This window comes from Perognathus longimembris, chromosome 4 (assembly GCF_023159225.1).
Source record: "Perognathus longimembris pacificus isolate PPM17 chromosome 4, ASM2315922v1, whole genome shotgun sequence".
NCBI classification, from domain to species: Eukaryota; Metazoa; Chordata; class Mammalia; order Rodentia; family Heteromyidae; genus Perognathus; species Perognathus longimembris.
Window position 1 is genome coordinate 16,974,566 of NC_063164.1, and position 26,906 is coordinate 17,001,471.

Sequence of the window (26,906 nt, forward strand, 5' to 3'; positions counted from 1 at the left end):
ATGTCTTCAAGAGCTCCATTAGTATCTAGCCAGAGACTGCCAAATCCTACAGTAATCCAGGACAACCCACCAAAACATACCCAGTCCTGTGGTGTCTAAAATGGCTAGATTTAAGAAGTGGTGGCACTTCTTCAGCCCTCCAAGTCAGTGCTTATGGAAATAGATTTGTTACTATCAGATTCTATCACACACACATACACACTGACCTAAATGTTCTTAGGCAGGAGACACATTTTTAGTGATCATTTGTATTACACTTCCCCCTCTCCCTCCATGCCTGGCACAGGGCCCAGATGGCATGGCATCCTTCAATAACATCCCTCTGGAAAGCCTCCTTTAAACTAAAGAGGCCTCAAAACCCACAGGCCAGCCTTGAGCAGTAGTGTAGGGGCCGTGGCCACGCCCAGCTTCTAAGCCACGCCCCTCCGCAGTCACAATGGGTGGAGGCCTTAAATACGCAGGAGCTGGGCCGCCTCGCTTAAGGCCCTCATTTTGGCAGAAATCGCAATGGCAACCAACTGTAAGTCAAAGAGTCATGGCACAAGGAGGGCCAAGACCCGATCTCCTCACAAAGGTGTCAAGAGAAGCAACAACAAAAAAAAGTGCCGGAAGGTCAGCCTAAAGTGTAGGAAACATGGCGATGATGGTGAGTGAGGGACTCTGGGGACATGGTGCTTCCTGGGGACCCTCATAGGATGCAGAAATCTAAGCGTGGGTATTTCCAGTAGCTGTTTGGGGGGGATGGGGGGGACGAGCCTTATAATGGGCAGATACTGAAAAGGATCCTTGCTTGCCTTCTGCCCACAGGCCATCATAAGCACCGCTCTCATTTGTGAACCAGCCAGAGAGCTCTGCCCTGGTGAACATCGACCACCACCGGGCAGCAACAAGATGATGAGGGAGACTGCCAAGGAGACCTGAAGTTAGATCGAAGTGACAATGACGGAAATGAAGGCTGTATATGTTGGCGCTTTCTCCCCAACATCTCAATAAAACTTGGGACAAAAAGAAGTGTTTCCTTTCATCTTTTTTGGTTGGAAAAACTGGTTTCTAAGCTTGGCTGGGTATTAACATTGTAAAATGAGATACAACTCCTCCTCGTCGTGGTCCAATTCTAGCCATGAACCATCACTGGTGTAAGTGGTAGGGTTAGGGTTTTGCTTTTTGTTTGGGGCTGGTGGTGGGGCTTGAACTCAGTGTCTGGGTGATGTCCCTGAGCATATTTTGCTCAAGGCTGAGCATAGCCTTTACTGAGAAGAGCCTAGTTTCTTGGAGATGAATCTCACTTTCTTGCCTTGGCTGGCTGACTTGGAACTGGGATCCTCAGATCTGAGCCCCAGTGCCGGGTGTACCATCTTCCTTTGCACAAAGTCTGTAAGTCCACATACACAGGGACTTTTAATTGTTCTACAAACAAGGCAGAATGCCCAGTACAGGGGGCAATGTCTCAAAGGGGGAGTGGCTAGTGACATCACAAGAGGTGGGGTTTTTTTGCCTGTACTCATGGATAGTTCTACTTCCAGCTTTTTTGGTTTTTTGGAGTGTATGTAAGAGAACTGGTATTGGGATTTTAATTCAGCTTTTTTACTCAAGGCTGGCATTCTTGGTGAAAACTTTCCTGCACAGGCTGGCTCTGAACCCTGATCCTCATATTTCAGCCTCCTGAGTACTTGGACATTGTCCAACTCGCTCTGAAATTTTGATAGGCTTTCCCTGAACTTCTGTTTGTCATCTCCCATCTATTGTCACAGACTGGAGACCACTTGAAACTCTTGAGGAGAGACGTGTGGGAAGCGTCCCAAGGCCAGTCAGGACAAACAGGTCCTTGCCCCTGGTGACCTCAGTCTTGCCCTCTAGACAGTGGTGTTGCCGCCCGGAAACTCTTTGTAGGGAGCAACGTGTTCCTGGCCCATGCTGGACTTGTTCCAGCCCCAGTGTTGACTTAGTCCCTGTCTTCTGAGAACATGCGTTCTGTCCCTCTTTATGGCTTCTGCAGACGGAGAACCTGTGGGTCTTTTGAGCATGGTAACATGTCTTAGAAAGCCCGGAAGACCTCATCTGGACGGATGCATGATGTTTCTCCACGTCCTCAGTTCCTCTCCCACTTTCTCTGGAACGCCATGTCCTGAAGTCATTTGTTTGGCCCTTTTGGAAAGGGAAAAAAAAAAAAAAAAAACCAATCTGGCCTCGCAAGTTCTTCTGGGTCACCTTGACCTTCCTGTGAATTGACCTGGATATAGAATATTTCTGTCTATAGGGTCTCCTAGGAGTGGTACAGCCCAAAGGATCATAGTCCCAGCAACCTGATTTGTAGCACCAGCGACCTGCACACCACCAGCCTGAGCACCCTCCAGATGACCCTGGGTGGGACCAGTAGGTCTGTGGAGCCAGATGAGGCAAACAGGAAGTTCTGGAGAAAAGCTCAGGGCTGAGTTGAGGAGGTGAAGGCAGAAATGGCAGCTGGAAGGAGCCTGTATATGCTGGGGGTGAGTTGGTGCACGTCAGACATGACCTTGAGGTTGACTGTCAGGGTCACCAAAATACTCTGTAATTAGAGAACAGAGGCAACTTGAAAACTCTGTTTTGCTCTGGCTTTTCAGTGTGAGTGCCCAAGCCCAGGCCTACCCTGGGGAAAGAACTAGAACAGAACCAGGCTTTAACTCCTGACCTGTAAGAGAACTAGCTGCCAGATGTGTTGGCCTTGCCAGGCTGATGAGTGGCGAAGCTGCTATTTTGCTCTGACAGAGCCTGCCACTCCTCACATCTGGCTCCATCCTCACCTCTGTCTCTCTCCAACCTTTCACCGGTCCCCTCAGGAGAGCACATCACTTGCTCTCTCTGCTTAAACCCCAGAGCAATTCAGAGGCACTCTTTTCCCACTTTGTCTGGGAGCAAGTCAGTGAGTATCCAACACTAAATGTGGTGTCTGCATTCCATCTGGGTTTGTAACCTTGACCGACCACTTCTACCTTGTATATCTCTCATACCCACAGACACATATACCTAAGGCCATTTCATCTCTTTCTATAACCCAGCCATCACCGCCACATGGAGCCTGACCTGAAGCTTAAGGGAATCAGGTATCCTGGGCAGCTGGCAAGGCAGGGGATAAAACCAACCAGCATGCTGGCTGTGTATGTGAATGTTTAGTCTATCAACAATGTGATCTGAGGTGAATTTCTAACCTGCACTAGCCAGATGTGCCAGTAGTGGTAATAGCTATTTCACAAGGCATATGCCCCCAAAACTTACAACACTTGAATGAGTTAGAAACTCTTTTCTCTTAAAACTGGCCCTTTCAGTACCATGATACGTGCCTGACCCTAACTCATGAACTGCTTCCCAGACATCCGTCTCAGGATGCACACAGGTAAGGCTCAGCTGTCCACCCGTGTGCAGTGCTGAGGGAGAGAAGGCCGCTTACCTCACAGAGAGCAGCTTCAGGCTCTTGTTGTGACCCAATGCTTTTATCACCCTCCCCTGAACCTGGCGCTTAGGTCCTGAGATGAGCAGATGCCCACATCTCCCCAGAGCCTATTTCCCTCCCCTGTGAAGAGCAGAAGCTAGAGATAATCTTAGCTTTCCAACTACCCTGGAGGCTCCAGGAGGAAGAAGCAACACCATCTATGAGGAAGCACCCCTCACGTTAAGACATAGTCAGGTGTCTTGGAAAACAAAGCAATGAAGCCATCTCGAAACTTCGTATGTTGTAAAGAACAAAAAATCTGAGTATGAATGTTGTTGAAATGGAACCAATGATGGATAAATAAACTCGCTGATTAGGATCGCGCTTATTGTTTTCCATTAGCAGTAGGCAAGAATCTCTGCAATTAATTGGTTGTGACGTTTTACTGAAAACATAGAGCCTGAATTTCATAACACGTGAGGATTAGACTCCGCAGTACTTTAGAATGAAGCACTGATGGGCCCTTTGATTGAATAAAGTGAAACTTTATTGAACCCACTGCTTGCTTTGGAAACCCAAAGCAATACCATGCTGGGTATGCCACACTGCCCAAAAGATTGATGTGCATAAAACCAGCTAGGGACACTGATAAGACTCAGATTCGAAATCTGTAGGTCTAGAATAGGCTTAAGAGTCTTGCGCTTCTAAGCAACTAGTGGCAATGACTCTGGTCCAGGAACCATGCAATGAATACTAGAGTGTATAGGCTATCTAATTAGAAGCCCAAAGAGCCCTCTTATTACTGAACTTTATTGCTTGCCTGTGTTCTATTATTTTTACTAATTATTTTGAGATGGGGTCTCACTTTCTGCTCCAATGCAAACTTGGACTGTGACCCGCCTGTTTTTTGCTTCCTGTCACTGCTGCAACAACAAAACACTCATCATCACACCCAGCTTCTTCCATGGAGTCTCAGACTTTTCTGCCTGGGATGACCTGGAACTTTGATCCTCCTGATCTCAGCCTAGCCAATAGGCCACAGGTGTGAACCACTGGTGCCTTGATCCTCTTTTAAGTCCTAAGAGATCAGAAAGACCAAAGTAATGCAGCCTAGCAATTACTATCTGTCAGACTTCTCTTGGCATTGAAAACAGTGCTGTGGAGCCTGCAGAAGGCTGGCCTGCGCCATGTCTATCTCTGATGCTTCTGGACCTGGGCCATCCACACCACTTCAGAATGTGGAGGGCACTCTATCCCCAGAATATGTAAGAGAGAAGGAGAGAAGAGACAAGAAAAATAGCCAGCACCACAGTAAGGCTTCTCCCCTTGCCTTTGCTGTTTGCCTTCCTAAGGCTGCACAACATGAGCCACATTCTACCCCAACTGCTGATTAAAATGTGCATCCATTTGCATTGGCTTAGGCCAACAGGAATAGATTCTCTCTAACTCAGAAGCAGAGAGGACACAATCCATTTGGAGGATGCCGAAGAGGTCAGTGGATAGAAAGAAAAGCAAGACAACGGGGCCTCTCCGCGGGAGCCAGGAAGGTAACAGAAACTCAACACACTCTAACTGAAATGACTCACCTCACTTTTCATTATTACATCACTGGCTCCCAAGTTCAGAGTTCCAGGAGAGAGAACATGGTGGTTCGGCTTAAGTGGGGCAGGATTGGTCCTAAAAAGAAAATGGAAGGCTCTTGCTAGAGAAGAATATGTATGCTAGTCAGCCCTAGAGATTTAACCATCTCCAGGCACAAGAAACCATTTCTCTGTCATACAAAGAATTCCAGGGTACTGACCACATAGGGAAAAAGAACATAGTGTTTCTGAGCACAGAAGTTTCTTGAACCTGTAACTCTGTGAGCACTCTTATAACATGAGCTTTTCCTGTAAAACCACATGTGGGCACAAAGAATTTACTGAGCATATATAACTCACATTTGATTTTCACCACCAGAACCAGAAGGTAGCTGTCTTTCCCCCCACATAGACAGTTAACCACATCAGAAGCATTAGCAGCAGAAGAGAGAAGACACCAAGGAGAAAAGTCACAGAGCCACACTGCAGAACTGATGCTGGCTAGATGGAGGCCACATGCATTTGTGGGTGAGCCCATTTCATATTACTTCCTTGGCATCAGTCAAAGCACCTACAAGTCTTTGACTACCTAAGTCTATGTGAGATAGACCTTTAATGTCCATAAAAGACAAAGATGAGGTAGATAGAGGAAGCCCTGTCCTTGGGGAACTCCCTTCCCATGCTAACTCCTAAGTAGAATAACTGCTCTCTTTCCCTTGTTTTACTCCAGAAATTCAGGAAGCAGGAGTAATCTGAATGATGAAAGCTCCTTGTGCTGGCAGTCTAGGCCAGCCAGTGTAGAAGCCACTGACCATGTGTAGCTACTGAGCTTTCCAGATATATCTCAACTCAAAATGAGATACACTCTCACTAAAACATACACGCTCAGCTTTCAGAAACAGTATAAGGAAAGAATAAAAAATATCTCATTGCTAAGTTTTACATTGTGCGTTGATATATTTAGACATATTAGGTTAAAAAACTGATATTAATTTTACGTGCTTTTTTTCAAATGTACCTATTAAAGTCAAAGTTACAAAGGTGACTTGTAATATGTGTGTGTGTGTGTCTGTCTGTCTGTCTGTTTCTATTGGGCAGATCTGGCCTGGCCTAGGATCCCCAGATTTCTATAGCTCATTAACTTTTCATCCCCTACACTTCCATACTAAGAGAAGATGTGCTAAGGCAGCCCTGCAGAGAGATGAATAAAGACCATTGTTTAACCCACCTGGCCCAACTCCTTCCCTTGTTCCTCCCTCTCCCCTCTGCCTTTCCCCTCCCCCCTCGGTCTCTCTTCTGCTGTCTAAATTTAATCCTTTAGGCTTAGGGGTTTGAGAGGCAGCTGCTGTACTCTTCTCTTATTCTTCTTGTCCATAAGACTATCCTGTCTCTTAGATGTCCCTAAAAGATCACCAAATCTGCATATCAGGGGGAAAATTACATGCTTTTGTATTTTTTTACCCAGACAAATTTTAGCTCAAATGAATGGGTCCACAGTTAGTCATTAAACATTAAATATATAAAAAGAAATGTTTTAGCTGTATTTTTATTTATCAAGAAGTTTGAGACACGGGGCATATAAGACTTTTCAGTATCACTATAATCCAATCCTGTCACTTGTGCATACGGAGAGGTACAAATCAGAGAAGAAAAAAAAAGGGTAGTACTCCTCTTTTAAATTCTAAATGTATCTTTTACTATGTGTTTCTTTGAATAAGAAAATTTCAGGAGTTTTTACACCTAGGAATAATAAGACTATTTATAAAATGTGTACCTGGCACCATCCTGTGAGGTTCATATGTACCAACTTCCTTCACCTTCAGCAGTCATATGAAGTCGATAAACTCGAGGTGAGGAAGTGAGCACAGAAATAGCCCTTCAGGGTGGTGCTAAACCAGACCATCTTGTCCATGGATATGCTTAGCCAGTAAGCTCAGGTAAAGGGATAAAAACCTAGAGATGGAAGTTCATGTGCCTAATAGCTCAGCAGTGACAGAGACAAAACTAGGAGTCTGTTTTCATAGCCCCATATTTCCAAAGACACCCCCCCCCAACAAATCAGACCGTATCAGTGTCTAAGGTGAACAAGGATTTCAATAACAGACCTAGGATTCTTAAAGAGAAAAAGAGGAGCAGGAAACAGATTGTTCATCTCTCCTGACCCGGCAGGGGTGGGACCGACTGACCCAAACCCAAAGTGACAAACCAACAGGAAGACCAAAGGCTCCAGCACCAGCTTATTCGGTCATGTGAGTCTTGTCACATCTATTTAAGGGACCTTGAACAAGTTACCCAAATTATCTGAGTTCTGTCACTCTGCAAAACTCAGTGAAGTGCACCTCTTTCAAGAATCAGCATGAGGGTTAGTCAGATCTGATCTTCATAATCTGTATATTCATAACTTGCACAAAATACACACACCGTGCACAGAAAGTTCTTTATACATGTTACTTTCTTTCTAGACTCCCCATCCCATACTGCCCACAACATCAGCTAGCACCAGAGAGGAGACACTGAAATCTCCTCCAAGGGATCTCTAGGGGAGTAGAGTGAGTATACATGGCGTCTATGGGGTTGCCCCAGGACAAGTTAAGTAATGGTGAGTACCAGGAGATGTACCCTCTGGCCTCACCGCTGTTGCTAGAAAGAGGATTCTGTGAGTCTTGCTTGAGTCACAGAAGCCCTTTGTGTCTCCCAAGAGGGGGAAGAAGGGTGGCGCCACCAGCTGAGGGCTGGGGGTGTTGGTGGTGGCTGACCTGGCAGTCCCAACTTCATCTAAGAAAGGCTGGCTTCACGCCCAGCCTGCTGCGTTGCAAGGCAGGTGGGTGGAGGCACTTTATAAGGTGGGGACAGGTGTTGGCAAAGAGCAAAGACGTGGAAAGAGAGAAATGTCTCTTTCTTCTTTCTTCCAGCTTGCATTTTAGCTCATTAAGTTCTATAGGTAAAGGTATTTAGACTTAAAGAGAATCCATGCTCCATGTTTCAACTTCCATGACTGAAAGCCAGGCACTTGAAATGGGATGACGCTCTTCACTCAGCTTCCTCAGCAACATGCATGTAACACAGACAAACCCCACTCCTCCCCAACAGACAGAAGACAAACGAAACGGGTGACAGCCCATGCCACCCAGACTCGACTCTGCTGCTTCTGACTCTACAAGCCTTTCTGCCTCCACTTGACTTCCCTTGGTTTCAACTGGAAGGTCATGAAAGGCAGAGGAGAGCCCCCCCCCCCCCCAGCCAGATCACTTTTCTATTTCACTGTCACCTCTCTCATTGAAATTCCTGCCGTAGCTTACCACACAGCACCAAGGTCTTTTACCTAATCAACCCAGGCAGAAACAAATGGGCTTTATCACATCTCACTTTCTGGCTCTCTTGTGTGCTTGCCCTTCTGGAAGTTCTCAGTCCCTAGGGGTACAATATTATTATGATTAGCCACAGCGCTGTGATCTTGGGGGCCTAATGGAGCACAGTATTCCCTCAAGGCAGAACCATCATCAGCTCTGTCTCTTCCCCATTACTCATCACAGGGCCTGTCAGCTTGGGACAATGTCCTCCCCACTAAGTCAATAAAGGTTTGTTAGATGTCTATCCTATATCCAGACCATGTTTACAGTTTCCCACTTTGCTCTAGGATACTGACCAATGATCTATGTAAGTCTCATGAATGAAAAGCACTATATACTGGTGCTTGGGTTAGAGGGGCTCCAACACCCCTTGTACCCTTCAGACTACATGCCTGAAGTATCAGGCTATCAACCCTGAATAACCAGGTCATCACCAAGGACATCTTCAGTATTTCAAAGAAGCAATGCTTTGTCCTAGATTCCCCACCAGGAGGTATACACCAGGAGGGCCCAAGGCTACTCTTTTCATATCTAGTTTCTAAACATTGACTTGCTCTGTAAACTCAACTAGTCCTCTAGGCCTGGACAGCACCAGGAGAAAAAGCAATGATTTGTACTTCACTGTCTTCACAGCCCCTAGGAGAGTGTCTGGCACATCACAATTGTTCCACACACATGTAGAGTTGAGGGACCAATTGATGCGTGTGCTGCTTTGACAGAGGACCTGCAGCTCCCATCAGGAGGAGAAGACAAAGAAGAAACACTGCTGTCAGAAGGATCTTTAGAGTCTTTCTGGACCAAGCTCATGTTTAGGTTAGAAACTAAGGACCAAAGCCAAATGTTGGAAATGAAAGAACACTGACTCAGAAGTAGGGACACCTGGAGCACTGGTTCTAGCAAAAACCACTTAAGTAGAAGTAGTGTTAGGGAAGTCCTCCATGCAACCTTACCATCTCTCCCATCTTCAACTCCCACTGAATAGGTAAGATCCTCTTCTATATTATTAAGGCACACAAATGCCCTTGAATACAGCTTTTCACATTCAAGACTCTATTATGTAATTCATGAAACTGGCTGATTGTAGTTTTGGTTTCTTGCTAGTCCATAATACCTCCAGCATTCACTATCATACCTGGACAACATAATAAGTACTTGTTAAGAGCATTTATTCATTATGCATTCCTTCTCAACTGCAAGTTAAGGTTTTTATGGGTTTTAGAATGGTTTTCCTTGCAAATGCATTCCACTGCAGCTTGTGCCTTCACCTTTTTACTGTCAAAAGCTGGATTTGAAAAAGGAGCTCAAAATGGTAAAGGGTTGACCTCTGTGCTAGGGAACTGGAATAAACCAGAAAACTACATGGCTGTTGGGGGAAGAAGAATATAGAGTCTGCCTTTGAAAAGGATAAAGTGTCTTTTAAACCTCAGATTCCTCTGAGTCCTCAAGAGAGTGAACTTGAGTGACTTGCTCCAGGGTGAGAGTCTGGGAAGATAGGAATACAGAAAATTCTGCTCGTGAACCTGAGAGGGTGAACAAGCACCGCACAGCATCCAGGAGGTAACTGAGAGGGAAAAAAAAGTTTGGATGCAAACTTGGGAAGGTTTGTTTGTGGAACAACACTGGAAATCCATGGCACCCTCCACATTCAGAACTGAGAGCAGAAGCAGAGCCTGGTTGATAACACAACCCCTCCAAACACCTCAATGGCTGCCTCCTAAAAGACTCACAGAAATTACGAAACAATACATTGGTGGGTTTAAGCTATTACTTTGGGTAGTGATATCTTTCACTAATATAGACGGAATACATTCCATCTGGAAATCACAAGTCCTAGGACCTAGTATCAATACCTTACAGTGAATTGTTTGGCAAGTGCTTTTTTTTTTTTTTTTTGCCTTTGGTCACCTGGCACTTAAACTCCGGACCTGGGAGCCATCCCTGAGCTTCTTTTGCTCAAGGCTACCAGTTGAGCCACAGCGCCACTTCTGGCTTTTTCTGAGTAGTTTATTGGAGATAAGAGTCTCACAGACTTTCCCGCCTGGGCTGGCTTTGAACCGCAGTCGTCAGATCTCAGCCTCCTGAGTAGCTATGATTCCAAGCCTGTGCCTACAGTGCCCTCCAGCAAGTGCTTCTCTCTCTCTCTCTCTCTCTCTCTCTCTCTCTCTCTCTCTCTCTCTCTCTCTCTCTCTCTCTCTCTCTCTCTGGCAATCAATCAGTCTTCTCCCATAAAATAAGGAATGTGGGAAAGGAATCTCAAAACAACTCTTCCAGGTCTTAAACTTTATGAGCCTCCTAACACAATCTCCCAAATCTTTTTCTATGGCTCCTTATCACCACTGTTCTATACCCCTGTCACATGACACTACCCTCCTGGTATCCCAAGGGCTCTACCATCTCTGCTCTTTCCAATCCTTCAGGTAAAGAAAAGAACTTCCCGGAGTAAAGATTCTAAGCCTTGACTAGAACTCGGGAGCCATCAGAATACTGTCACATGCCACAGATGGCCCCTACTTTGTAGACATGTACTGACTGCTTCATTAACCACTCAGTCCCCTCCACGGGGACCACTCATGTTCCTCCACAGGGAGCTCCTAGAGACTCTCAAGGCCTGTCACTTGATCAGAAAACATCTGGACACAGACTCAGCCCAGCACATTGAGCCCAGAAAAACAGCATCTCAGGAGACCAGGTTCTTGCACCTCCAGTGCTGACAGAAGTCTTTCTCTAAAACATCTGGTTTGGTTGCAGAGGAAACCATTTGCAGAACTTAGGAGGAGGCAAGGGAGGTCATCTGGAGGGTAGGTAGGTGCAGGGTCGGAAGTTAGAACTGTGGAGCTGAAACATCTGTAATGCTGTTGGATTGTCTGGGTGCTGTTGAACAGGACCCTGACTCTAAGGGCTTATCTTCCTCCAGTACAAGAGAACTCCCTGAGAGATCTCTACTTCCCCTTCTTCTAAATCTCAATGGGCATTGTCACAGAGGCCTTTCTACTCTACTTCCTTAGAAAGCTCTCCATATTGAGGTGGGGGGGGGGGGGAGATTGCTTCCTTAAAGCTGATAAATGTAGTAAAAAATAAATAAATAAATGTGACTGACACTTGAACACAGAATGTCTCCTTTATTTGGGCTGTTTGGGGTGAGGGGCATCCTTGTTTGTGTAGCCCAATAGATATAATTACGAATAGGTCCAGGCAGCCACAGTGGTGGCACTTGTGTTCTTTAGAAGAGGTAAATGAGATGCAGAAAAGGAACTTTGTCTGAACTTTATCTGGACACTTGTTCTCCAACTATTCTCAAGATGTCATGAATTCCTCATTCGCAATGTAATGTCACCACAGACTCCTGTGTTGAAGTCTTGGACCCCAGCTGGTGGTGCTATTTTGAGAGGTGGTGGAAATAGTAGGCCATGGGGCCTAGCTGGAGAAAGCAGGTCACTGGGCATGCCCCTTTGAAGGTTATATCTCATCCTGGTCTGTCTGTTTCTCTCTCCCTCCCTCCCTTCCTTCCTCCCTCCATCCCTCCCTCTCTCCCCCCCCACCCCACTCTCTTCTTCCTTCCCTTCTTCCCTCCTTTTCTCCCTGCTTCCCAGTTCCTCATCTGGAAAATGAAAAGTTGGAGACTCAGGCACCCTTGCAACTAGTTCTGGTTGTGCCTAGCCTCGCACTCCAAACAACAACAACACATCAACAGAACGTCTGAATTTTGAAAGCATGAGGTCTAGGTGTCTTTCTTACTCCTTCCTTATTTAGGGGTATATTTCAGGCGGCGTCCTGATCCTCTAAGACCAAGGTCGGGTCTCCTCTGAAATTCCATATTTTACTGGAACTCTGATTGCAATGATCCTTCTTCTCCTTCCCCAAGGCCCAAGTGTATTATTAATTTGCCACTGTTGCTAGTTACAAGGACACAGAACACCTTACTGTTTCCTTTCAACCTAGATACACCTTTATGAGTAGTTCTTCATCACAATTTTTGAAGGGAAAGAGGAAGGGGTTAATCTCTTCCTTCTCGCCTTCCTTTCTTCCTTTTATCCTTTCTTTTAATCTTTTGTTCCTCCTTTTGTTTTCTGTCCTCTCTCCTCTCTCTCTCTCTCTTTCTCTCTCTTTCTCTCTCTCTAAACCATTTGAGTTGGATTCTGGAACCCCAACTGGTAAAATATACGTATCTCCATTCTCCAGATATCTTACACACACACACACACACACACACACACACACAATGATACTTTACCCTTATGTATATATGCACACATATGGACACCAAAATGAATGTCTACCACCCTAAGAATGTAAATAGATTTCATATTCTGTGACAATATTGCTACCTTGGAAGCGGCTATCAGGAACACTGAGTTGAGACAGATTTTGAGTATGTGTCATGTCTTAAAGCCCAGAACCTGTTCATATGGCCTTATTTGGAACCAAGGTCTTTACAGATGTAATTAAGTTAAGGATCTCAGGGTGAGATCCTCCTGGACTTAGAATGGCACCCAAAATCCAATGATTGGCATAATACAAGAGAAAGGCAATGAGGAATATGAGGTACAACGACATGGGGGAGAAGGGGGAAAGGCCACGCAACGATAGTGGAGGGAAGCAGCTACAAGCCAAGGATTGCTGGGAACAACCATCAACAACACCCAAGACCCTCCAGATGGTGCCAACCCTAGCTATACCTGGACTTCAGAACACTGAGTTCAGAACTGTGAGAAAATAAGTTACTATTGTCTGAAAATCAACAAGTTTGTTTCCATTTGTATAAGAGCACTGGGAAGATAAAAGTGGCTGTATCCTGAGTCAGCTAACCAAGGGGTACCATGAGTCCCTATGCAGGAATCAACCACTGCCACTAGTCTATATAGTTAGAACAGCAGAGAGACTCATTGGTGTTTAAGAGCATACAAGCTCCAGCCTACTTCCTTAGGATAACCAGTTTACATGGGCCTTCCAGACTCTGTGAAATCCATAGTATAGAATCCTTCAGAGAGACTAAAAAGCCCAATGAGCAAGAAGACAGTAAGGGCTTTGTTACCAGGTTTGATGTCAAGTGTATGCTTGCACGTACCGTGGTCTGTGTCCTCTCATGGCCTTTTTTTCTGTCTCATTTCATTTTTCTGTTCTTCCCTCCCCCTCCTTGTGCCCAAAGATGCCTTGTATGCACAAAATATAGGATCAAAGTTTGGTGAACAAATGTAGGAGCGAAGCAAATGAACTAATTGGCTACTTAGTGAATTCCCAGGCCATGAATTAGAGCCAAGCAAAGCAGGTTGCTCTTGGATACAACAATAAATCCCTCTGCTAATCTACCCTTCCAAATAGGCACACACACAAAGCTAGACTGAGAAACAGAAATCTGTGGGAAAGTCAGAATTTGAACCAAATTGAATTACCTGTACCAAGAACTGGTTCAGACTTGCTCAGCCTCTGGCCTATAACTATCAGACGCACTGTCCTTTCCAGAGCACTCAGGCATGTAAGAAGGACTAAGTGACCCTGTTAGGTTATTTAAACATTTTAATTCGATGTGTAATTAAAGCAACATCACAAATGGAGGCCTCCAAAGACAGCCCTCCTAGACGCAGACCCTAGCTGCACCATTCACTGACTACTGTATGACTTGACCTGTCTCTGCTTTAGTTCCCTCATCTGTTATTATTGGAGATAATAGCAGCACTACTTCAAAGGGTTATTGTGACGATTAGACCAGCTGCTATTTATAAACTGCTACAAAACATGGAATGGCAGAGAGTGGGGAGAGAACACTGGTTCTCTTTGGCCTGTAGGTACAACTGCACACATGGGTATAACTGGACACCTGGACAAATACGAACATACAGATGTGTCCTCCAGAAGAAAGACTCCAGAAGGATACAGATGTAAACTCAAGCCAGGTAACCATGTCTCTTATCTTGCTTGACTGTTTGGGTAACAAAAGTATGGATCCCATCTACCGCCCATGCCTGGCCTTCCTTTCTCCAATAATGCCTATCTGAAATGGCCAAGGAGCTGAAGCATAGGCTGAGGTAAGAAAGAAAGAGAAGTAGGGGCAAGAAGATGGCCTCCATTCTCCATGATGGGTAGATTTCTTGTAGGAAGCCCCAGAGGTTTGATATGAAATGTCATTTCAATCTGAGTAGCCTTCAACTCTCTTTCCGCTATCACTCCTCTCTCTTCTTTCTCTTTCCTCCTTTGCAAGCTGAGAACATTGTCATTTGGTGAAAAAAAAATAACAAAGATATGTATATGCCTATAAATGGAAGATAAAGCGGTGGCTGAGGGCTTCCTCCAGCCAAGGAAAACAAGTGCAAGGCAGCTGGAAAGAGAGGAGCCCAGGGGCCTGTGGAATCAGAAGCTCTCCATCATCTCGGGACGCGGCCCAGGGCTATGCAGGCCTGGCCATCTGGGAACAGCAACCCCACCATCCTTCCAGGAAAGGCCTGCCAGGAGCCTTGGGGCCGTGGACCGGGAGTTGCTGGGAGCTGAATGCTGCAATTTGCCATGGGAAAGGAAAGAGACAATTGGAGGCTGGTGGCCCAGAGAAACCACTGTTGAATACAACCAGGATCTGCTGAATGATTGCAGTGTGCAAAGCATGAGCCTAAGGCAGAAGCAACAAGGTCATTGCTTGAGGCAATGAGAAGGGGACCCATAAAAGCAAGCCTGAGACAAACAAGAGATGTAATTTCTCCTTCCAAACCAACGGACTCTGTTTTGAGTCAGGAAGAATTAGGGTTCCCAAGAGTGAGGGGTCACAATCAATGTAGTGACACTAGGACATTTAAAGGATAGGCAGGGTTGTGATGAGTGGAGATGGGGTCACAGGAAGATACTCTGGGCAAGATGACCAACCAACAAAGCCATGGAGGCAGAGAGATAAGGGGGCACCTCTCCCTGAGTGGTGGCACATAGCTGTCATCCCAGGTGAAAGTATCAAGGTAGAAGATCAAAAGTTTGAGGCCAGCCTGAGCCATACAGTGAGTTTAAGGACAGCCCAAGCGATACAAGACATCTCCAAAAAAAGAGGAGAAAGAAAAAAGGAAGGAGGAGGAGCAGGAATAGGCAAAAGGTCCAACGTGGCACAGGAGCCAAAGGAGGTAAATATACAACTTGGTGCAGAGCCTTTGGAGCTGGGACTTCTGGGTCTGGCTCCGGATGAGTGCTCACGGAAGTTCCACGAGCCGGGGGAGGACCAGCACCGGGCTTTAAGATAACTTACTGGTAGCAAAGGGGGCCGGAACCAGAGGCAGAAGAAGGGAGATTTATTAGGATTAGGATTTTCAGCCTTTAAAAAGAAGGACAGCTAAGGTTTTCATTCATTTAAAAATCTCTGCCTGAGGGCTGGGGATATGGCCTAGTGGCAAGAGTGCCTGCCTCATATACATGAGGCCCTGGGTTCGATTCCCCAGCACCACATATACAGAAAATGGCCAGAAGTGGCGCTGTGGCTCAAGTGGCAGAGTGCTAGCCTTGAGCAAAAAAACGAAGCCAGGGACCGTGCTCAGGCCCTGAGTCCAAGCCCCAGGACTGGCCAAAAAAAAAAAAAAAAAAAATCTCTGCCTGAGCCAGGCACCAGTGTCTCACACCTGTCATCCAAGCTACTCAGGCTGAGGGCTGAGATCTGAGAATTGCAGTTCCATTCCTGCCTAGGCAGGAAGGTCTCAGAAAAGCCAGAAGTGGTGCTGTGGCTCATGTGGCAGAGCACTAGCCTTGAGCACAAAGAGGCTCAAGGACAGTGCCCATGCCCTGAGTTCAAGCCCCAGGACCTGAGGAAAAAAAAAAAAAAACCAAACCTCTCTGCTAGGTACTGGTGGCTCCTGCCTATAATCCTAGCTAGTCAGGAGTAGATCAGAGTTCAAAGCCCACCTAAGAAATAAAGTCTGTGATACTCTTACTTGCAATGAACCAGCAAAAAACTGGAAGTGGAGGTGTGGTTCAAGTGGTAGAGCAGTAGCCTTAAGCAAAAAAAAAAAAAAAATGCTAAAGGACAGCAACCGAGCCCTGAGTTCAAGCCCCAGGATTAACATTTTTAAAAAAATCTTAACTTTCTCTACCACAGCTGATCTGTGTATATCAAGTCTGCTTACCATTCCTGCCTCATTCACGCCACCCTTCATGCTGGCCCAGAAATGTTTTCTGTCTTCCAGGTCCTGTGATACACCAAACCTTTTCCACCCCAGAGTCCTTAGCTTATCTCCAAAATTGCTACCTTTGTCCTCTCTTCTCCCTGTATACACCAGCCATTCCCCTGGGGGCGGAGGGCGGGGGAGGGAGAGAGAGAGAGAGAGAGAGAGTTTAATCCTCCATGTCTTAGAATCCAAGATGACTGGAGAATGCTTCACCCACAGAATCCTGCAGAAGTGATTCTATACCAGTCTAGATCTAGTTTTGATGAAGGCAGAAATGGCCTACTTCTTACTCCCTCGATTAAGCTACCTTCTTTCTGTATAAGAAGTCCAATTATCCTAAGCCCTTCCAAGCCCTGAAGAACCCATGCTGGCCACAAGGAGCAGTAATATGGAGAGACACTGACTGACTCCTGATCTTCCAGCCACCCAAAAAGGTAAGCCAAAGAACTTTCTTAAACTCATAGCCAATCAAGCCTTCAGATGACTCCAGCTCCAACCGCAATCTGACTACAAGTACACAAGAGAAACCCAGGTGAAATACAAACACAACACCTAACAGAGCCCAATCTATCCATGGGACCTATGCTTTCATTGGTGCCGAAACCTGGAATAGGTTCCCGGTCGATTTGCTCCCCCATTTCTGGGGGGGTCCAAGCTGCCCCCCGGGACCTATTCTGCTGTCCTAAGCCCACCCAGAGGACCACCGAGGTAACTTCTCCTGATCGAGCGCTCTACTTCCATCTACCACGACAATCTACAAATTTGCCCTCACACCCAGGGTAAGTGATCATCTAACCCAAGGGCTCGGATCCAATTTTCCGATTTACCCCTAGGGCCACAGGACCGTGGCTTCAGGGCTACACTAAAAATCTTGGCACCAAGTTCTGAGCCCCACTCCAAATGACTGTAGCATAGGGCCACAGGGCCATGGCTTCAGGGCCACACTCCGCGCTCGGCCCGAGACACAGGAACTGGGGTGACGACCCCATTGCTGATTGTCTCCTACTTTTCAGCTGACCAGAGTAATACCGGGGATGCTTGGTATTTAACTCCTCAGCTCCGCTAATCACTTACCATGGGAGGGGCACAATCTAAAAGCTGCTCAAGCTTGAGCCCAATCTTACAAATTTGTACTTACATAACTTCTATGAGTGCTCGGGCGGATGGAGTTCTCCCTCTCTCTGTCTTTCTTTCTGCCTCTCTCTATAGGATGGGCTGGTACCAGCTTCCAAAGGTACCAATATTTGTTTAACATCTGCTTTGAAAGACACAAAGAAAGGTTTTCTGTTCTTGTTATTGATGTTTGTTACGCTTGGAGATTCAGTTAAGTTCTGCTTGTTGTTGGCTAAATCCTGTTTTCTCTAGCATTGACCACGTGGTGGACAATAGAACTGGTGTTAGCAAGTGCCATCTTGGTTCCATCAAGGTTCCAAAAACTTGGAGGTGGAGTCCCACCCATCCCCCAGGTAATGGGTGTGCCAAATTCCTCGAGGCTGGGCGGGATGTGGAGACTCAAGCTCCCAGTAACCCTGCCCCCCACCCTGAACTCTGTAACTGTGGCCTTGCGATTCAAATGTGCCTGGTAATTCAAATGCTCAGAGGTGAAGGTATCTTGCTATGAGCCTGCTAAGGCTCTGACCAGCTCCGCCGCCACCACGCCATGCCATGCGTCTGTGTTCTGTTCATGTGCTTCTCCATTTTTCTCTCCTGTGCTCTCATAAACTCTTTAAGATCAAGGGACCAGAGTCATTTTGGAACGAGTGTGCAAATGTGGCTGCTAACCTAGATTTTCCTGACCCAGGATTAATATTTTGCTTTATAGGATGCAGGTCGACATGTGTGCTAGCTGCGTGGACTGTGGCAGCCCGTGGCTACAGGAAGCTGCCTCCACAGTCTGCTCCCAAACTGCCTGGTTTCACTACTAGTGATTCCTTATTCTCTCTCTCTTGCAAAACCGCTCAGGGAATTTAGGAGTCACTTCCTGTGAAGATTTTGACAGGCCCAGAGTGCTCCTGCCCTGGCTTTGGACGCCCCCCACCCCACCAGGTTAGAGTTGGGTTTATAGCATGCCTATGATGACAGAGTTGCAACCGAGACTTACTCCAAGGTTAAAACATCTGAGTTGTTTGGTGGCCACAGGGTTGCATTGGGGTAGCATTGGTGTCTTCCCCCTCAATGTCTCAGAAACTATCATGGCTACTGCAGAGAGCAAACTTGGTTGGCCTTTGGTCTGTGTGGATTTTGTGACTAGGAAGATGGTTAAAGGCCCAAGCCAAGCCTTCTAAAATCTTTTTAAAGTTGTCACCCTGCTTAACCAGTAGAGCACCAGCCTACAAAAGCCAGAGTATACTGGGAGATTTCAAATGTCTTTAACCAGTCTGTGTAGAAATTTGCAGGCAACCCGGCAGGAGGTGTGACAATCTATCCAGGTGACTCTGAGATGCCACTACAGCCTCACCCAGATCCATTACACATGACTAACAAAGGCTGCTGATTCGGGATGGAAGACACAGCCACTTCGGATCCGCTAAAGCTGAGACTTTTACATTGTCCCAACCCTTTGCCCTCTTGATTGTTATTCATTTGTGTTCTCTTCCACCTGCCAGTAAGGTTAAATGAGATGATTTGATTTCATGGCACATGGATCTCATTCAGTCTGCTGTTCTTTAAGTGTTACAGCAGAACTCTGGCAAGTATTTGTTGGTCAATTCTCAACAAGTTACAGGTAAACTCTACTCCTATTGTTCGACTATTGCTTTAATTGGAAATAAAAAGGGCTTTCACAGCTAAGACTCCTCGGACAGTTCGAAGCCAGCCCAGGCAGAAAAAATATCCCTCTAAAACTCCATCTCCCAACTAAACAGTAAAGAGCCAGACTGGAAGCTTGGCTCAACAGAACCAGCCAAATGCTGAAAACGACACCATGGCTCAAGTGGTAGAGCGCTAGCCTCGAGCAGAAATGCTCAGGGACAGTGCCCAGGTCTTGAGTTCAAACCCCGTGAATGCCAACTGGGACCAGCTATCAAGCAAAGAGCACCTAAGACCTTCAGGACGAGGTCAATCCTGACAACGAGGAACCATGGAGAGGACTAAGAGGAGATGAAGTCTCATCTTAAATAGAGTCAATTTAAACTTGCCTTTTCAAAATTAATCAGAGCTGGGAGATCAAGAGCAATAGTTGTTTACCCACCTAATGTCCATACCTGTCCATTTTCCATCTGGACTGAAACTTGCATTCTTGCCTATGTTACTTCCTATTTATATATCTATATCTATCTATCTATATCTATCTATCTATATATATATATATTGGCCTCTGACTGGTTACTCCCAACCAGTCCACTAACCCTAAACACTTCCTTCCTGCCCCCCCCGTCCATATTCCTCCTTCTTTGTAATGGGACACAATTGGGTTTATGTTCCAAATGGAATTTTTCTGGCTTGTGCCCAGGGTGTGTTCGCCCTCCCATGTCGTTCATGTTAACTGGTCCTGTGAACTTGTCAGCCTTTTGCCAGACTTTCTCAAAAGTCTCTTTTAACAGGATAACAACATCCCTCACCCAGGATGCCACCTGGAAACTTGCAGTTCAAGGCCATCCTCTTACTACACTGCTCTGCCCAGCGCAGATCTGGACCCTGAAGACCCCAGCCCCAGTGACTCCTTGATGTGCCCAAGCTGCAGGAGGTAGCCAGAGGAGACCATGACATCCATTGGCCCTGATAACCATTCTCGTGGAAATGATGAGGACTTTTACCAACCAAACTGTCAAACAAATACTTCTTGGACAGTACCAGGCCAAATGACGAATCAGGGACCCCTGACTACTTCGCCCCTTTACAGCAGGAAGTAGCAACAACCTCCGCCCATACTCCGGGCCTGGTACCCCTCCTCTGTTATTAATAAACAACAAATGGGGGAATGTTAGCATTTCCCTAGCCTCAGGTCCTAAGCTCCTCCCACTAGCCCCCAGATCCACCCCTATCTAATGAGCCACTCCTACTCACTACCTACCTACTTCCCCTTTACCCCCAGAGAGAAGCTGCCACCTGGATAAGGTGCAGACGCCATGTAGCTCCCTCTCCCGTGGGAACTAAGGCCCCACTAATAAACCTCCTTATGAACCTTCTTCTCCTGCCTGTGATTATCTCCGCATGGTCCTCTGGGATGGCTGGGACCTATGCTTTCATCCACAGAGCTGGGATGTATAAAATGTTTTCGTTGGTTGGGCACCGGTGGCTCATGCCTGCCATCCTAGCTACTCAGGAGGCTGGGCTCTACGGATCTTGGTTCAAAGCCCGCTAAGATAGACAGTGCTGAGGGACTCTTGTCTCCAATTAACCAGCAAAACTCTAGAAGTGGTGGTGTGGCTCAAGGAGCATCAGCCTTGAGTAGAAAAAGCCAAGTGAGAGCACGAGTCCCTGAGCTCAAGCCCCAATACTAGCACACACATAAAAGCTTTCATCGTGAAACCACTACATTTTGGGTAGGTTGGGTTTTTTTGTTTTTGGGGTTTTTTTTGGCCAGACCTGGGGCTTGGACTCAGGGCCTGAGCACTGTCCCTGGCTTCTTTCTTGCTCAAGGCCTAGCACTCTGCCACTTGAGCCACAGCGCCACTTCTGGCCATTTTCTGTATATGTGGTGCTGGGGAATTGAACCCAGGGACTCATGTATACGAGGCAAACACTCTTGCCACTAGGCCATATCCCCAGCCCGGGTAGGTTTTTTTTAATCTTTCCTCTTTTAGGCCTCTGAGGACAAACAACACTCTGCATGACTGTCTTACCTTTATTCCCATTCAACTCCCCACTCCACAAAGCATGCCCTGTAAATTGTGGGAGCAAATTCCTACTCACCTGATAGCCCCCGGGCTTCCAACATGGAGGGGATCTGCTGACCTCAAAAGGCTTCTCAATCACCTGCCTGGGAAAGGGGAAGGGTTGGAGGAGGGTAGCTGCCAGAGATCACGTGAGCATTGACCTCGGCCCTGGCAGCAGCAGTAGCTGCTGTTGCAATGGACTTTCGCGATGACCCAGTCCTGAGGGAACATCTGCAGATCGGTGGTTGTCTTGGAATAGGCCATGGGAAAGTCGAAGAGCAGCCACGGCTCTTGACAACCATCCCAGAATCCCACTGGAATGTAAGCCCTAAGGTCTTGGGGTTCTATGCTATTTTATTCATTTTTCTTTTTTTGGCTGGACTTTTGGGTTGGGAATTCAGAACACTAAATCTATCTCAGGGCATTAGCTCTAAGCATGCCAGACAGCTCTCCTCACACTGATAACCAGCAGATCTGTGCTTAGGATCCACAGCTCAACACAGCAAAAGGACACAAAGACAGAGGCCCAGTTCACCTATCTTCCCACCAAGGCCAGGGGCATGGAAGTTACCTTGGGGGCTGGTGCTAGTTTTATTCATTTCTGAATTCTTGTCTGAGTAGCCTGATTGCATAGTAGGTGGAGTGTGAGTGCGTGTGTGTGTGTGTGTGTGTGTGTGTGTGTGTGTGTATACACCAATACTGGGGCTTGAACTCAGGGCCTCATGTTCTCACTTAGCTCTCACTCTGCCACTTGAGCCACACCACCACTTCTGGCTTTGTGCTGCATAGGCTAGCTTGAGACCATGGTCTTCATATCGCAACCTACTGAGTAGCTAGGTTTACAGGTGTATGCCATTGGTGCCCAGCCACACCGAAAGTTGTTTTGACTACAAATGAGATGAACTTCCAGGCTATACAAAGAGGATCTCTGAGGCAAGAGTTGGAAAACTGGTCCCTGGGTTGAATCTTGGTTTTATATGTATATACAGCCTGTGAACTGAACATCTTTTTAACATTTTTAAATGGTTAGAAAAAATGCAAAAAATAAATAATACTTCATAATAAATAAACACATGAAATTCAAATTTGTGTACCCAGCTCAGCATAGGACTGTCTAGGTGCAGAAAAGGGGGAACTTCTCTGAGTTCCCATAAGTGCTCAGCAGCTGGCCCTGGAGAAGCCATGCCCCCTGCCCAGACTTACCTCCTCCAGTCTTTCCTCCCTGGACACCTCATCTATTTGGGGGCAGCACGAACGCTGGTATCGTTGGAGGCCTACAACCATCCAGTGCAACACCCATAGCTCTCTCTAGCAGTGTGAATCATGGCGTCACTTGTTCAGAGCCAGGCATAGCAAGCGCCATGCATCCCTCACTCTCCCACAAAGGTAGAGAGAGCACTCATCAATGCACCCATCCAACTGGCAAATGAATTAGGTGATCATTACTTTGCCGTTCATCTTCTGCTCTCTGCTTGCCCCTAGACAGAATCTCTCACAAGTACCAATTCTGTTTTAGTGATTGCCATTTTTCTGGACCTAACAGAACACCTATGTTGCCTGAATTAGAGATAGGCATCCACCCATCATGTCGCTAGAGGGGATGGAAAGGAGTCCAATGTTATCCCCCAATGAGGTACTGCCAACTACTCCCCAGAATCCTTGCCCTGAGAGCAAACCCCACACACGTACAAGTTGAGCCCCTAGAGTTCACATAGACCTGATGTCAATTCCCACACAGGGTCTCCCCATGGGCATTGGGATGTTTGTCCCCCTTGAATCTGTTTTGACTTGTTACAAGACTTGCCTCCATTTGCTTTTCCTCTCTAGTCTTCCAATCGGCTAGAAAGGGGTACAACTCCCCAGAGGCCTCTAGGGCACAAGGAAGGAAAACAGAAATGCCTTTTGCAGCTGACACCAATTTCTGATTCCCTTTGGAACTAGAGGAAAGTAACTTTTGAAACTCTTCTTTAAAAAAAAAAAAAACAATAAAAGAAACTCTCCAGTTTCAACAGGTATTTCCAGCTGCTGGCCAGGGATTTACAAGAAATCTAAATACAATAGCCTGTCTCCTAGCAGCTGCCAGTTACCCCAGCAACCTGGAGCTTTTACAAACTGCCTAGGATGTGAAGGGCCTTGGAGACAAACTGCTGAAGCACTGCATTCCTTAGCAGTGACTCCTCCAGGGAGAATGGGCTCCTCTGGCAAAACAGAACTCCCCCTCAAATTTTCCATAATGGGAAAACTTAAAATCTCCACATGAAAATATACCAGACACCCAATTTGGCATTGTAAACATGCCAACCCACAATGCTATGGACACGGATATTTTCTAATTTAAATTATACAAGCTAGATGGGCTGGTGATGAAACTCGCTAGTAAGGCCCTGTATTCAAGCCTCAGCACCACAAATATTGCAAGGCCTTAAGTTCAAATCCTAGTATGCCCAAAGTACGTATTTAAAAAAAAAAAAAGAAGAAGATCAACATGCCATAAGTGAACTATATCAGCAACATATATACACCATGTATGCCTTTCTACAATATCAGTAATTTACTCAATAGCAAAAAAAAAAAAATTCACAAGCTATAAAATCACTGGCATTAATTTATCAAGTATTACTGATTTCGCCAATACCCATGAGCCATTGGAAAACAGGTTCTCTTATTCCAAGCCGAATTATTCATATTAACTCTCAGATAGCGCATTATACTTCACAACGCTACATAGGTTACAGAATGGCTAAGAGGGGGCTGGAAAAGCCGAAGGACTTGCTGAAAGCAAAAGCAGAGCTGACACAAAGGCAGAGAGCTACTACAGGTACTTATATAAGAGCTCAGCTTGATCTCCACAAGTCAAGTACACCAACAAACTGAGAAAGTCATAAAAATTACTTGGGATGGCTGTTCACAAGCTACACAGTTTGACACACTTTACTTGATAGCTATGAGCCCGTAGCAAGCAAGCTCTTTTCTTCCAAACTTAACTACTAGTATTAACTCTCAGATCACACATCGTACTTCACAATGACATACAGGCTACAGAATATTGGTTCTAGTCTGACCCAAAATAGACCCAACTGGAAAATATATTCATATACCAAAGTCCACGCCCTTCTCCAGAATCCAGTTCTGTGGGTCTGGTATGAAACTTGAATCATTTTAAAGCCCTTCCAGTAATTCAGATTTGGGGGCCAATAGTCTGAGGCTATTCCTTGCTCCACTGAGTTTTCTATTAGTTCTCTATACTCCTGCCAGCCCCCAACTCTAGAACCAGAGTGATGTGTCTCTATTTTCTTTAAGAGGCAGGATAAGCAGCAGCTTTAGAGTGAATATGTGCTTTTCTAAGTGTCCAGCCGGAGGCCTGTTTGTTCGGAGCTGCATCAAGCCCTGGGCTTGTGAAAGGCGGGGTGGTTTCTTTGGGTTGGCTGCCTGGGTTCCATTGGGGCTGCTACCTGGTTTATTTTAGGTACTTGGTCTGCAGGCTAGTAGGCTGACCTTCCTTGGCTATTCTCCAGGGTGCAGATTACTAGGCTCCTGCTGTCTCTGGAGCCACAGGGTATAATTTCCATGGCATTCAGGTAACAGGAGCTGACTGGCAGCAGTAGCTGGAACCTGTACGAAACCTAGGGAGGTAGCCTGCTAGGAAGAAAAGGCCGTGGTCAGCTGTGAGTCTTTGCAGATGGTCTTAGCACTGCTGCTTATAAGCTATGTGAGTTGAGGCTAGCCACTTCCCTCTCTGGGCTCAGAATCCTCAGCTATGACACAGCAGCTGAACAAGGTAGAGGCAGCATAGCACAGGAAGGAATGTGGGTTCTAAGGCCAAAAGATAGAAGTTCACATGCTAGCTGCTTCTCTGACTTTCTCTGTGATGCTGGAAAAATAACTAAACCATATTTTTGTGCCAGTTTTAATATCTACTAGATGAGTCTGATAATACTTTCTTTGAATGCTGGTATTCTAATTAAAGGAGATGATGTGTGCAAAGTGCTTGCTTTAAACACCACTTGACATGCAACACACACACACACACACACACACACAACAAGTAATCGAATGAAGTGGGTACCAAATTCTGGTAGAGAAGTGGTGGAATAAATCTTTGTAGAAAGAGAATCTCTTCACAGGGCACATGGTAAAGAAAGGAACCATGATTTCTGAAGGAGATAAGGTCTGAGTTAAGATCTGACATATGCCTAGAATATGAATGACTAACTAGGAGAAATCCTGAAGAACAGGTGAAAAATCAGAGAAGCCAGACTGGAAAATAGCCCAGCCCCCTCACTGCCCAGCTTTGTGACCTCGGTGATCCTCTCCTCCTTCATCTATAAAATGAGGTTGTGGTCAGAATGAATCTGAAGAGAAAAATACCGTGGTTGGTGCCTGGAATGTGGTAGGTGTTCCATGGTTAGATGGATAAATAGGTAGATTCAAGATGGGGAAAGTAAGATGGGTCAAATACTGTAAAGATGCTGGCTCGGGTATCTCTATAGGTTCCTAAGTATATCATCCTAGCTCAGTAATTCCAATAGTTCTCATGGAACATCAGATGCTCAAGATGTGATGAGAGGAAAGAGTTTTCTTTGGGCAATTAAGTACAGCAGGATGAAGTACAGCATAGAAGATGTGCAGTGAATTCCAACACATGCATGATATTTCCCAGTTTAATTCTTCACCAAGCCAATTTCCTGCATTAAACCTGATTATCTGGCACTAAACTTAGGAGAAGTCTCTCTGGGATGAACTAGGAGGATGATGGTAGAGACATTTGAATTTTTTTTTCTGTGCTTCAATTGTATTCAGCTTTAGAAACTATGTGTATAGCAAAGAGTAGAAGCGTCTGATGAGGACGCATGCATATTTGGAAACAGAGAGGCCTGTACTTAAGTATAATATCTGCTACCTGCTTCTGAGCTTAGTTGAGTGGAGACATTCATTCATCTTTCTTTGTCTCCATTTCCTCATAGGACCATTATGAGTATTAAATGAGCTAATAATACCTGAAGCGGATCTATGGTGCCTGACACATAGCATCAGTAAGGAGAAACTGATGAATTCATTATTATGCTACTGTCTACATAGCTCCTGCCAGCCATTCCCCAACACCCAACAATGGCTTGGCCATTGAGCTCTGAGGAAAGGAACCGTACTAGTTCCCTCTCACTTACGGAGTCAGCCTAGAGTGAGACAACCAGAGGAGGTAGGAAGGTATTTCCCAGAAGGCAAGAAAGGCGGCATATGCCTCAGGCTTTCTCTGAATGCTCAGCAAAAGAAGGGACTGTTTCTGAAGGAGGACATATTCTCCTAAGCCAGTCTGGGCTGGCAACATCAACCTCTCAGGCTGGCAGCGAGCCACCAAGAGATGCAGAATCTGCTTAGTCATTTCTCAACAGCAAGAGCAAGTGGCTTGGAGAAGAACCAGATATACACCCTGGAGGTCAGCCAAGTGCCTCCTAAAAAGAGGAAAGCAAGAGCACACAACCCTGAGTGCCAGGGACAGCTGGCCTCCAGTGCCAGAGACCAGTGCCCTGCTAAAATAGCATCACCCTAGGCAGGATGGCCCTGCCTTACCCCAGACCATCAAACCCTGTCCCCGGCTTTCCTAGCTTTGCTAAGAATGTCAGCCATGG

General features: G+C 46.1%; 1 protein-coding gene across 1 annotated transcript; it reads left to right on the forward strand.

The window, feature by feature from the left end:
• Positions 1–507: 507 nt before the first annotated feature.
• Positions 508–1,946, forward strand: Tnp1 (transition protein 1). The gene is made up of 2 exons (XM_048345735.1): positions 508–646; positions 1,858–1,946. Exons 1-2 carry the CDS (start codon positions 508–510, stop codon positions 1,944–1,946), a joined length of 228 nt encoding a protein of 75 aa, XP_048201692.1.
• Positions 1,947–26,906: the final 24,960 nt, after the last annotated feature.

Coding starts and splice junctions, on each gene's coding strand:
- Tnp1 (XM_048345735.1), top strand. CDS start 508: ATGGCAACCAACTGTAAGTCAAAGAGTCATGGCACAAGGAGGGCCAAG. Junction 647..1,857: donor TAGGAAACATGGCGATGATG/GTGAGTGAGGGA, acceptor CTTGCCCTCTAG/ACAGTGGTGTTGCCGCCCGG.